The sequence below is a fragment of the Mustela nivalis genome (genome assembly GCF_964662115.1).
Source record: "Mustela nivalis genome assembly, chromosome: 5".
NCBI classification, from domain to species: domain Eukaryota; kingdom Metazoa; phylum Chordata; class Mammalia; order Carnivora; family Mustelidae; genus Mustela; species Mustela nivalis.
In genome coordinates this window covers 16,542,308-16,555,945 of record NC_139024.1, presented here as the reverse complement: position 1 = coordinate 16,555,945, position 13,638 = coordinate 16,542,308, and the positions used below count along the sequence as shown (strand labels likewise).

Below are 13,638 nucleotides of genomic sequence, written 5' to 3'. Positions count from 1 at the left end.
ACACAGTTGGGAAACAGTCATTCCTGGGGAATGACATTGTTTCCTTATCTGGCTGAATTCAGTCTGAGAAGGAGGAATGTTTGTTTCTAAGGAAGAAAGAGCTCCACCCCTGGCCACTGCCGCAGCTGCTCCCCAGATAAATAAGCAAAGCCTTTTCCCTTGGTATGCCTTCAGCATGGATGCTTTTCAAGGGATTTTAAAATTCTTCTTCAACCAGAAAACTGTTATTGGCTACAGCTTCATGGCTCTGCTGACCCTGGGGAGTGAGCGTCTCTTTTCGCTGGTGGCTTTTAAGTGTCCCTGCAGCACTGAGAACTTGGTCTATGGGCTGGTTTTCCTGTTTGCTCCTGCTTGGGTGTTGCTGATTCTGGGATTCTTTCTGAACAGCAAGTTTTGGAGGCTCTTCACAGGCTGCTGTGTGAATCCCAGGAAAATCTTCGCCAAAGGCCACAGCTGCCGCTTTGTCTATGTCCTCAGCCAGATCGCTCTGAGTTCATTGGTGGCTCCGACGATGTGGCTTTCTGTGGCTCTGCTCAATGGGACATTTTATGAATGTGCCATGAGCGGGACCAAAAGTTCCAGACTCCTGGGACTGATTTGCAAGGGCAAACCCCAAGAGTGCTGGGATGAACTTCACAAAGTCTCCTGTGGCAAAACCAGCATGACTCCCGCGGACAACGAAGAAGTGAAGCTGTCCCTTCAAGCCCAGTCTCAGGTAAGGAAGGACAGACTCTCCTTTCTCTCCCAGCAGGAGCTTGAAGGATTCTCTCTTCTCTCGGGGACTCCTTTCAGGCAGAGCTGAGTCTGAATCCTGCTAGAACATTTTGAAGTGAAAGAAAAATGGGAACACAGTGCAGCATGAAGACAATCTCAGGAAAAGCTTTTTAGGGGTTGGTGGTTTGGTAAAATTGCTGATGGGATGGTCTTTCCTATTTCCAAAAAGATAATATCTTCTGGGTTATACATATGCAACTCCTTAAGTGCTTTTAGAACAATCTCTCCGGGTTGACTTGGTAAATAATGCATGACACTAACTCATAATTGAGTGTTAATGACAGAGCTGTAATTAGAAATCACTGCCTCCTATCAATTATTTGTTTTCAAACTGGTTTCTTAGAAAAACACGTGCAGATAGCATTCATCTATTAAAATAGAGCTGAACCAACTGTTTTTCAAAGAGGCATGTAATATAATCAGTGTAGAGATCCCCTCAAATGATTTCTGGCGACTGTTATCTCTGTGTATAAATATTGTCAAGATTGAGAAAAATTTCCTGTGTTTCATGGGCGTTGGCAGTCTTTAAATAGCCATTAGTCAAAAGGGACCGTATTCTCTAGGGAGGTTCCGTCCTCTGCTCTTTCTACCCGCTACAGCTGAAAATGTTCTTACATTACTTGAGCAGCTCAAGTAATGCTTTATTTGGGACACTGTTTTGTTGAACAGAGGGAAACCGTAGTTCTACCTAACTGGACACCAGGAAGTAGCTTGTCATACTTCCAGGTACCTGTGCACAAATCCAGATGGGACGCCTTCCCTGGCCTCAGGAAAAGACTGAGTTCCTCCTCGTGAGTCGTGGGGTTACATTCCCCAAACCACAACAGCTGATCAGAGTAGATAAACAGACCCACAATTTGTCAGATGCCATTTGTTTCAGAAAAAAAAAGTGCACTGAAAGGAGTATAATTTTTTACTTTTTCAACAAGGACTCGCCTTTTCAACAACCCATCTGGGCAGTCTGGTTTTAAAATCAGACTTTCTAAAGCTGGTCAGCAGAAGAGTCACACCGTACTTTTTACACGAACAGATAAGCTTAAAAATGCCCCCCAGACAAAAGCTTTTGTTTAATGCATAAAGCACATCCGAGATAAACACCTGCCAGGATCCCAAACGTCTTCCTTCTTCTGTTCAAGGAAGGTATTAAATCCGAATGTTATGATACAATGAGTGATTTATGATTTATGTCCTCGGGCACCAGACTCTATTCAGTCAGTGCCAGGTCCAAACACTTATCACCGTGTGAGCTTTTCTTCTCTAAACAGAGGCATAAGGAAATCATGCACATCCTGTCATCGCTTAGCCCGGGCACACCACCTGTTTACTTTTCAGCAGAATGAGAAGGACCTGGGGCTGATTTCTAGGGGAGGATGCGTGTGGGATGGGGACAAGGGGAGCGGTGCCAACGGCAGGTGCTGACCGCAGTGGTTCAGCCAGGAAGGAGTGACAAACAGTCCAGATCAATAGTGGGGTGTGTGGGTGGGGGTGGAAAAAGTGCCCCAACCGTGGCTGGGCCAAGGAAACAAGAAATCCAGCTGGGCGGCTCTCTATTTTAAGCAAGTCGAGAGGACTAGTGGTCAGAGGTTGGTCTTCGAGTTGGCCAGCTTGGGGTTTGAATCCTGAGTTCACCATTTACCACTCTGTGACCCAAGCTCATGGTTTGACCCCTCTGAGCCCCTGTTTCCTCACAGTTGGGACGAATAACACCTCCCTTGGGAGGTTGTTGGAAGGTGTGGAGATGTTGGACATACATGGGCGTAGAGCTGCCGGCACACAGTCCGAGTTCTAAAGGAATGAGCAAACTGCCAGGGTTTGAGAGAGGGGAGTCATGCAGAATGGAACATGCTGGGGCAGGAGCGTCCACCACGTCTAGCCGGAGTCTCCGTACTGTGCACTGGGGACGAACAAGAGGGCACAGGGCTCAGCCCTCAGGTGAGAGCTCGGTGACGCTGAGATCAGACCGAGATCTGTGGTCCATCAAATAGTATGACTCGAGCAGGACTGGCTCGGATACTGAGGTGAGATGGCCTGCTGGCCCACAGGGAGCCCGGCTGTGTAAAAAGAGGAAGGTAGAAGTAGAAGAGACGGGGAAGACCCCAAGTGATTCCAGGTAACTATGGGACTTTCACAGGGTAGGAGCGGTGCCTCATTCATAAATCATGTCACAAAGAACCATGAGTTCAGAAACGCTTTTACGTAAACATCAGTATGTTTGAAAAATAGCAGCACGTGATACCAGCTAACGCTTCCTGAATGTGTGTGTGTGTCCGCATTGTCTTATTTTAATCCCCCCAAATTCTCCTCTGAGGTGGGGGAACCACCATTTTACAATGGAGGACATGAGAACACCCGTTGTGGGGGAAGATGGAGATTGAAACCCACCTCGTGCCCGGTCCGGAGCTGGCGCTCGCGGGAGTCTGGGGCCTTCACGATGGCGCTGCCGTGGGAGGCAGCGGGTGGGAACTCCGGATTTATTTATTTATTTTTATTTTATTTTATTTATTTATTTGACAGAGAGATCACAAGTAGGCAGAGAGGCAGGCAGAGAGAGAGAGGAGGAAGCAGGCTCCCTGCTGAGCAGAGAGCCCGATGCGGGGCTCGATCCCCGGACCCTGAGATCATGACCTGAGCCGAAGGCAGCGGCTTAACCCACTGAGCCACCCAGGAGCCCCGGGAACTCCGGATTTAAAGCATCAGGGCTTGTGGGTAGTTCTGTTAGGGTCTGAATGGGTTCATTTGCAGATTATTGCTTCTGTTTTCACATAGGCCCATTTGCTGAGAAATACCAAGAGTCACTTAATGAAAATGTCAAGAGAGACTGTGAAAGGGCTCTGTTAGTTGGGAGATTAATAGGAGATTAATTCCAATTGTGACAAATAGAATTAAGAATAGTAAGAAAGTTTAGAAGGTCAGAGGAGCTATTTAGAGTTCCGCTCTTAAAATTCAGGGGGAAAAAAAGCCATTTGAACCAGTTTGTATTCAGAAAGGAATTTTTTTTTCCCCAATTACCAAAATTCAGAACCAATTATGCTGAAGGTTTAGACTGACTCTAATTTTTTTTTTTCCCTTGGCTTTTTGGAGGCCTTTCAATTCTTTTAGCTTCAATTTCCCCACTGTATTATGTCTCTCTCACTTTATCATGGACGGTCACTCATGGGATTTCTCTCAGAGAGGATCTGTTTTTCTCTGCAAACAATGTAATATGGAAAAATCAGTCACTAGCCATGAACACGTACTTACCAACGCTGACAGCTCCGGGCCGAGGAAATGCTCATTTCCTCCTCCAAAGCCCGTATTCACTCATGCATGGAATTCTTTCCTTCAACAATTAATACTCTTTCGGGGGGTGCTTTAGCTGATTTTTGGATAATTTATATTTTTGCTCTTTCCCATTTGTCTGCCTTCTGGTTATTTCTTTGCATACCAGCCGTGGTGGGTCGGATGAATGATAGGGATTAGGTAAACCCTCACATTCCTTAAAGTTTTCATTAAACAAGAATGATTAAAACACGAATATGAAGGGTTTCCACTGAGATAACGGTAATGACAGCGGTCTTAACTGGGTCCTACGCTGACCGGTAGCCCCATCGGTGCCCCCTGGGAAGTGGCTGTGCCTTTGCACGTCCTCAATATCTTTCTTTCTTAGATTCTAGGTTGGTTCATCATTTGTTCGGCATCTTTCTTCTCTCTGCTCACCACTTGTTGCGCTCGCTGCCGATCTAAAGTTAGCTACCTTCAGCTGAATTTTTGGAAGACGTATGCACAAAAGGAGAAGGAGCAGTTGGAAAATACATTCCTGGAGTATGCCAACAAGCTGAGTGAGAGAAACGTGAAATGCTTTTTTGAAAAAAAGAGGCCAGATGTCTTCCCCATGCCCACCTTTGCAGCCTGGGAGGCGGCTTCCAAGCTCCATTCTTTCCACCAAAGCCAGCAGCATTACAGCACCCTGCATAGGGTGGTGGAGGACAGCCTGGACCTTGGCCCTGAGGACGATGAGACCACAATGGTGCTTGTGGGTACTGCCCACAGCGTGTAGCGCATCCATGGCCGCGGACTCGTGGCGTTCAGCGGTACACTCATTCTGACATTTTTGCTGCATCAGTAGTGACCACTGTGTCTCTGTGTTTTCTCACGGTATTTCCTTGAGGACAAGAACCCGAAGGGAAGAGATATGCAGCTCCCAAGGGCAGGCAGTGGCTGGATGTGCTGAAACGGATGCAGTGTGTGTGGTCAAGGATGGTGAGGAAGGTGCTCTTCCACTGATGTGACTTGGGGTTCAGTGGCTTCAGGTTCTTCTGTTTTTTTTTTGTTTTGTTTTGTTTTTTAAAATAAATTTTGTTTATTCATTTGAGAGAGAAAGAGAGAGCATGCATGCAGCGGGGGCGGGGGGCAGAGGGAGAGAGGGAGAAGTAGACTCTCCATTGAGCGGGGAGCCCAATGATGACTCGGGGCTTGATCCCAGGATGTGAGGATCATGACCTGGGCCAAAGGCAGATGCTTCATGGACGGAGCCACCCAGGCATCCCCAGTGGCTTCAAGTTCTAAGATTTTATGTTTTGACAGCGGGACTCATGCTAGAAGTTTGGCCACTTTATGTAAATATTGGTTGTGGCATCTGGGGGTAAAAGTGGTAACGTGGGACTAAGTACAAGACTCTTAACAGACAGCCGTAGACAGTGGGATCTGCGGTGTAGTCAGAGGAAATCCTTGTCCTGCAAATCTATTCTACTGCCTTTCAAGGACATATGAAGTTCTACCATTTGGAATTCATTTCCTTGGAATCTGAAGTCAGCAGTTCTCAAGAATAACACATTGAAAGTATATGATGCCTAAAATTCAGAGCTTTTCACATGATTCCACTGTGCACTGAAAGTATGTTTCTACAGGCAGGGCCGTATTATGGCTTTTGGGGGCCCTAGGCACTTCTGCCTTCATAGACCCCTTTCTACATTAAAACATGCACACACATTTATGAATGTGTTAATATAAAGACAAGTATATTTATAGTATATACTAAAACATTTTTCAACCCAAAAGTTCATTTATTTTCTTCTGATTTTAAAAGAAATTAAAAACACTTTCACGAGCCCCTACAAGTATCACGGGCCCTAGGCATAGTACCTGCTATGACGAATGGGTCAGTCGGCCCTGACCAGGTGTTTGGGGAAACTGTCAAGGCAGTGCTAGTGTAGAACTGTTCTGCAGTTTTATGTTTATCAGAAATAATGCAAATTTTGTGTATTCTATTATGTAATATACCCATGTTAGCTTAAATATAGATGTATACACATATGTAAAGACATACATATATGTATGGGGGTCCAAGGTTATATGTATATATACATATATGTATAGCTTAAATCTATACATGTTTACTAACATATACATTAGTTTAAATCTATACATATGTATTTAATATATGTATATATTATATATATGTATATGTTTATATTTAAGTTCCCCCCCATATCTCTTAGCAGAACTAATGTGTAAGGAAGAGACATTATATCTTACACTATGGCTCACACCTTATATCACAAAGAGTCCTGGCCCCCTAGCTGGTGAATCCGGGGAACAAACCTTTATGACCATGGACCTTATCCCCAGTTGAAGAAAGGACCCTAAAGGTACTAAGACCCAGAATATATCCTTGGGAACTTAGAGCAGGCTCAGGGGTGTGTGTGTATGTGTGTGTGTGTGTATGTGTGTGTGTGTGTGTGTGTTTAGGTGGGACAGTGGAAGGTGGAGGATGGAAAGTAGCAATCTATTTGATGTATTACTTGGATTTTAAACATGGTGTGTGATTAATATTTAACAACTGGCTCTTTAAAAAATCCCGATTTGAACTGTTTGCCAATTTCTATGGCACAGATTTAAGTTACCCCCTTGAGATCACTGAAAGCAGAGTGAGGAAGAGATGCCAACCACAGGCTCCCTTGAGCCTTTCAAAGAAGCTCATAAAGCTAGCTTTTTTTTTTTTCCCATTTACATTGATTCTAACCAACCAACTTCACTGCATCTTTGGTGCATCTGGGTTTCACTTTAATAAAACCTAACCATGGTAGCACAGCTCATTGGATCCAATGGAAAGATGGAGTCTCTTATCCTTCCCCCCTTGAATCTGGCCTTCCTCAACCAACAGCCTCTGGCAGAATGAAGCCAGACTGTGCAAGTGTTGCAGCTTGTGCCTTGTCGCAGGCAATGCTCGGCCTGGCAGAAGCCAGCCGCCATCCAAGAGGTCCAATTACCCTGAAAGCTCCAAGTTCTGAAGAAGGCCAAACTAACCAGGAAAGAGAGACAGAGGAGCCTGGTCAGCCCAGCTGTCCCAGTCATTCTAGCTTAGATGCCAGATGCATCAGTGAAGAAGTCATCCCAGCCAGCCTCAGTAGCCATGACCTAGAGAAGAACCAGAGAACCCAACCAACATCCAGAACAAAGATCACAGGTCTTTGATCCTAATGGAGCCCTTCCAGCCATCCAGACTTTTGAGCTGCTCCTTTGGAGGCTGCAGACATTGCAGGGCACTGCCTTTCTGTCTTGCCTAAATCCCTGATGCAGGAAATCGTGAGCTCAAATAAATGTTGGTTGTTTTAAACCACCAAATTTGGGGACACCAGGAATCAATAGATAGCCTAAACCTAATTCAGGAAAATCAGAATTTATTAAGGGAGAGAAAGTGGAGGCAAATCAAATTTAGACATAGATTTATACAAAGATTCTATTCATGCATAAGCTTTTCCCTAATTTGTTCATCTAGGTTCCATTTAACAGTATATCCTCAATGGCACAATTTAACAGACCCCAGATAGGTGTCTCTCCAAAACTGTTCCACCAAAGCCTGAGATTAATTTCTAGCTACTTCTGGCTAAATTTGTTGTGAGAGAAACACACTTCTGTGGGCTAAATTCTGTTTCAAATAAACATACCACTGAGAGAAGTAACATATGATTTGTCGTGAATACCTAGAACAAAACGGGAGCAGAGGGGACAGGTTGAACTGGCCTTGAGTGAACTAGAAACAGATTCTTCCTCTAGTCTCGCTCCTTCAAGTGTTGTCTCAGACCATCAGCACCATGAGGGAGGTGGCCAACCGGGCACAATCAGACCCCATCCCAGACCTGTTGAATCAAGTCTTCACTCTGACAGGATCTTAGGTGATTCCTACACAACTTAAATTTTAGAAATGCTAGAGCCGTTGTTCTCAAACTTTTAGCTCATGTCAGAATCCTCCAGATTCTGTTAACATGGAGACTGCTGAGACCAGAGTGTCTGATTTGGTAGGTCTGGGGTGAGGCAAGAGAATTTGTAACCAAGTTCTCAGTGGTTGCTCATGCTCTTGGCCCACAGACCACACCTTGAGAGCTGCTCGAAAGTACAAAGAGGCCATGCTGCGGAAGGCAGGCTAGACGAGATTCAGAATTTTGGGTCCCACCCCAGTCCTCCTGAATTAGACACCTCGGTTATGATGTTATCAACCTGTCTGGGAACAGGGGATGCCCTCCCATTTCTTTTCCATGTATTCAAAGCTACCCTTTGTCCTTTCAAGTTTTCCTCACACAAGTTTTGTAACTTTTCTGTATTTCTAGACATTCTTCTTTTCTGCTCTAGTCCACAGTTTCTTTTTCCCATGATATCTTCTAAGTTGTGCTTAGTTGAGTACATGAAAAAGCTATTTCTTTATGTATATCATGATTTGATTCTTTTTTTTTTTTAAGATTTTATTTATTATTGGACAGAGAGAGATCACAAGGAGGCAGAGAGGCAGGCAGAGAGAGAGGAGGAAGCAGGCTCCCCACTGAGCAAAGCGCCCGATGCGGGGCTCGATCCCAGCACCTTGGGATCATGACCTGAGCCGAAGGCAGAGGCTTAATCCACTGAGCCACCCAGGCGCCCCTCATGATTTGATTCTTTGTAGAGCTCTTCAGAATTAGAAAATAACCATTGTGCTACCCCTACGGACATAATGGACCTACACAAGAAATAGCGAATTCTCAGCTCCTAGGGGAAAGCACAGTGGGATGCGGCCCACACCACTTGAAGCCACTCATGTTTTTTAGCGTCGCTAAAAATGGAACAGCCAGAGGTTCCATGCCTCCCTATGCTGCACAGTGAGAGAGCAGGTCCCCAGGATCACCTGTCAAATGTGTCCTGAAAAACTCGGTCTGAATCAAATCGAGTATTAAGACCCAATTACTGCTTTGTAGGAGATACAGGCCAAAGGGAACAAGTTAATGAGGAAGCGACCAAGTAAACTTACGATACAGGACATTCTGTGTGACACATGACACAGTGTTCTATAGACAGATGGCATGTAAAAGGGGGAAAAAAAGAGAAAGGAGAGACATAACAGAAGCAGCGCATGAGCCATGTGTGTGAACTGTTTCACACAGCCAGCTCTAACAGGATAGCGTTGCGATATTTAGGGGAAGATGAATGAGTATTAAATGGGTGTTAGATGATTTCATGGAATTATTTATAATAATATTATAAATTAAACACATGTATAGAAAATATATACCATGTTATGTATAATAGTAGCACGGTGGTTTATATTTTTTAAAAAGTCCCTTCCAGTTACAGACGCATATTGTTTCTGTGTAAATTAACGTATTATTTAGAATTTCTTTAAGGAGGCCTGAGTGGCTCCGTCCATTAAACATCTGCCTTCAGCTCAGGACACGATCTCAGGGTCCTGGGATCAGAGTCCCACATCAGGATCTTCGCTAAAGTGGGAGTCTGCTTCTCCCTCTGCCCCTTCCCCTACTTGTGCGCTCTCCCTCTCTCTCTCTCTTTCAAATAAATAGATAAAATCTTAAAGAAAAGGAATTTTCTTTATAATATTTCAGCACAGAGGTGCCTGGGTGGCTCAGGCCATTAAGCATCTGCCTTCACCTCAGGTCCTGGGATCAAGCCCCAAGTTGGGCTCCCTGCTCAGTGAGGAGTCTGCTTCTCCCTTGGCCCCTCCCCCTCACTTGCGTGTGCATGCGCGTGCTCTCTCTCTCTCTCTTTCTCTGATATAAAGAAATAAAATCTTAAAAAAATAAAATATTTCGGGGCACCTGGGTGGCTCAGTGGGTTAAAGCCTCTGCCTTTGGCTCAGGTCGTGATCTCAGGGTCGTGGGATCAAGTCCCGCGTCAGGCTCTCTGCTCAGCAGCGAGCCTGCTTCCTCCTCTCTCTCTATCTGCCTGCCTCTCTGCCTGCTTGTGATCTCTGCCTGTCAAGTAAATAAAGAAAATCTTAAAAAAATAAAATAAAATATTTCAGCACAAAAAAGGGTAGCTGAAAGAAGGAGAAATGGCAAAAGATGGATACTTATTGAAGCCGGATAGGTAGTACATGGGATTTATAAAGGGTTCTCTTAACATTTGTGTTTAAAAATTTTCATAAGAGTTATGTGATGAAATAAATGGTATGCTCACCTCAGTTCTTCTGCTGAAGTGTTGTTAGTCAACTTCTGCTTCCCTGGTTGGATCCTCTAGTATCATTCTCAGCAAAGGTTCTCAGGAATACTATTCCCTGAATTCTTAGTCACATGTTGGCATGTTCTCTACTTGAAGGACAGCTTAGCTGGTTCACACTTTCTCTACTTGAGTATGTTTTAGCTGTTAGTCCATTTTCTTTTGTTACTGGATGTTTCTGAGGAAAAATCCAATGCCATCCCTATTTATTTCTAATATGTTTTTGCCTGTATTTTCACTTTCTTTTTTTTAAAGATTTTATTATTTATTTGAGAGAGAGAGTGCAAGGAGTAGGGGGGAGGGGCAAAGGGAGAAGGAGAAGCAGACTAACCCCGAGTGCTAGGCCCTATCCCAGGACCTTGAGACCCAGTATGTCAAGGCAGGCACACTTAACTGACTGAGCCACCCAGGCAACCTGTAGTTTCACATCTTCAAAGTCTTTAAAGTCCAATAGTGTTACTAGATTGGCCTTCAGGTAGGTCTCTTGCATCAGCTTTCCCTGCTCCAAGTTACATTCTTTCATTGTGGAGAAACATTTTCTCTTGTTTTAAGAAACTGGGATTTGTAAATTTCCTCTTCCTCTCCTTATTACATCATATGATTTGCAAGAAACTTCATGGTTTTGGATTCAGAACTAAGCCACTGCTGTGCTCTTACTGGAATTTCATTAATTTAAAAATTTTTAAAAAACTAAATTAATCTTGTGGTCTTGGTTCTTATTTCATCTATTCCTACCCTCTCCCTTCCCTCTGCCTGCCTCTAGAACCAGAAGAGTCACCACTTTTTGACATTTGTAGCCCCTGACCTATGAGGTAAATAGCAAAGAGCAGGGGACCCACATATGGACCTCGTCTATGGTAGCTGCAAGGGTGAAGACTTCCCTCTGTGTGTGGTGGTGGTCTTGATTGTTACCATAGATTTAACCCAATCCCATCATTGCCCGAAGTTCCCAAGGGAGCCTAGACTGCCTTGAGGTGCTGACGAAAGAAAGGATCTGGCTCTGGTTCTAATCATTATAGCTGTGGTTTCTGACTAAACCTTAATGAAGCCCAAAATGTGTCCTGGGACACAGCGAGATTTTCAGAGAGTCAAGAGAACAAGCTGAACTACGGAAGCTGGAGCCTGAGCATGGAGGAAAGCCCCAGAAAGAAGCCTTCACGCAAGAGATTTAGTGGGGCTTTGCACGGACACCTATTTGAGTAGGATTTTGATCAAGAGCATTGACTTAGTTTAATCCCTTTCAGAATTGGAACATATTTATTACAAATATAAAATGTCCTATTTGAGTCTGGAAGGAAATCTATTTTTAGGCAGCTTCAATAATATTTTCTTTTTCTTTTTCTTTTTTTTTTTAAAGATTTTATTTATTATTTATTTGACAGAGAGAGAGAGAGAGAGCACAGAGGGAGAAGCCATCCCCCACCCCCAATGTGGGACTTGATCCCAGGACCCTGAGGTCATGACCTGAGCAGAAGGCAGACGCTGAACAGAATGAGGCCCCCCTCAAATAATATTTTCACTGTTCAGTTGGTTAAGGTTGAGTTACGCAGAAAGAACACTTAGCAGCTGTAAGAGAGATCACATTCTAAATTTTGCTCTTCCACTAAAGAGGGAAGGCAGAATTAATGTTTATTGACGACCTATTATGCGACAGATACTTTACATCTGGTTTATATTTAAAATTTCTCAAACATACTGGGGAGGAGGGATTATTGTTTCTATTTTTACAAAGAACTCTGAAGTTCAAACAGGTCAAGGTTAAGCTGCAGGTAAGAGAATAGAACCTAAATGTGAATCTGGGTTCGTCTGATCTCTTAACTTCCACCCCAGGAATGTTGTCTCATGTTGGCGTCTTCTCAAGTCATTATTTTAACTTTTAACAACATGTTTCCTTGTTGTTAAAATCTGAGTGTTGGATGAGGACATCTCTGAGTTTCAACTCTGTTGTCCTAAATCTTACATCAGTAGCACATGAATTCCATCATGGGCTTCTTGGGGTACCCCTGGGAATTAATGTCCAGCTCGAAGGTTCCTGGCCCCTTTCCCATTTGGCACAGCTTTTCCACCTTGGGTTTCTAAATTATTTGCAATAGTTGTGCTCAATCTATGCTTCCAGTTCCCTGTATCAATAAGGTCAACTTCCTAATATTTCCTTTGATAAAAATTATACTTGCTAGAGAAGGGATTTCAGCACTGGGAAGTTCACAAAAGATCTGGAGTAGTCTCTATACTTTAATTTTTATATCGTTTGAGCCCATCTTTCTGTCTGTGCATATGACAAACCACCTTTTTACGATTTTAGATTTCTGGACCCTACAGCCACACCCATGCTAGAGAAAAATCTTTAACAGTTTTACATTGTAATGAAAACCGAGATGAAAATGGGAGGAAATGAATTAATTATTTTGCCTAATCACATTCTCTAGATCATCTCCAGGAATAGGATTAAGTAAGAAAACTATGAACTCTGGTGATATGAGTAATTCTGCTTAAGAATGATACCTCAAGGGGCACCTGGTTGGCTCAGTGAGTTAAGTGTCTGCCTTCAGCTCAGGTCATGATCTCAGGGTCCTGGGATCAGGCTCTCTGCTCAGCAGGGAGCCTGCCCCCCCCCCCGCCCCCTGCCTGCCTCTCTGCCTACTTGTGATCTCTGTCTGTCAAATAAATAAATAAAATCTTAAAAAAAAAAAAAGAATGATACCTCAAAATAAATACATCTCTGGGCAGAGTACATAACCCATGAAATAGCTTCTAGTTGCACTATAACATTTTATTCCTATATATATATTTAAAGATCTTATTTATTTGAGAGGGAGAGAGAAAGAAAGAGAGAGCACGAGACAGGAAGAGGGTCAGAGGGAGGCGCAGACCCCATGCTGAGCAGGGAGCCCAATGTGGGACTGGATTCTGGGACTCCAGGATCATGACCTGAGCCAAAGGCAGTCACTTAACCAACTGAGCCCTATTCCTAGATTTTAACACGAATGGATGTGCATCAGCATTAATAAGGATTGCTGTTGGTATCAACAGAACAAGGTTCTTCCTCCCAGGGTTTTTGTTTTGTTTTGTTTTGTTTTCTGGCATTTGAATTGCGGGAGGAAACATGAGGAAAAGTAATTAGTGTTTAAAAAAACTTGTTTCCCTAAACACCTGGCTAACTATGAGTGGGTCTCACTGACCCTGTATAGGAAATAAGCAGTTAAAAAAAAAAAAAAATATATATATATATATATATATATATATATATATATATAAACTGCATATATATATGTTAACTGCATATATATATTTTTTTAACTGCATATATATATATATATTAACTGCATATATATATATATATATATATATATGTATATATATATATATAGTAATGAACCTGTGTTTGATCATTCTCCACCTACTCTG

The 13,638-nt window shown here is 43.4% G+C and overlaps 1 protein-coding gene across 1 annotated transcript; it reads left to right on the top strand.

Moving 5' to 3' along the window:
• The first annotated feature begins 73 nt into the window (after positions 1 to 73).
• Positions 74 to 7,715, top strand: CALHM5 (calcium homeostasis modulator family member 5). Its single transcript, XM_082731412.1, has 2 exons — positions 74 to 715; positions 4,421 to 7,715. The coding sequence occupies exons 1-2, from the start codon at positions 77 to 79 to the stop codon at positions 4,808 to 4,810; spliced, it is 1,029 nt and encodes a 342-aa protein (XP_082587538.1). The 5' UTR covers positions 74 to 76; the 3' UTR covers positions 4,811 to 7,715.
• Positions 7,716 to 13,638: the final 5,923 nt, after the last annotated feature.

Bases quoted from the DNA above. Each gene is read 5' to 3' on its own strand.
- CALHM5 (XM_082731412.1), top strand. From the start codon at position 77: ATGTTTGTTTCTAAGGAAGAAAGAGCTCCACCCCTGGCCACTGCCGCA. The intron at 716-4,420 runs GTAAGGAAGGAC...TTTCTTTCTTAG, and splicing joins CCCTTCAAGCCCAGTCTCAG to ATTCTAGGTTGGTTCATCAT.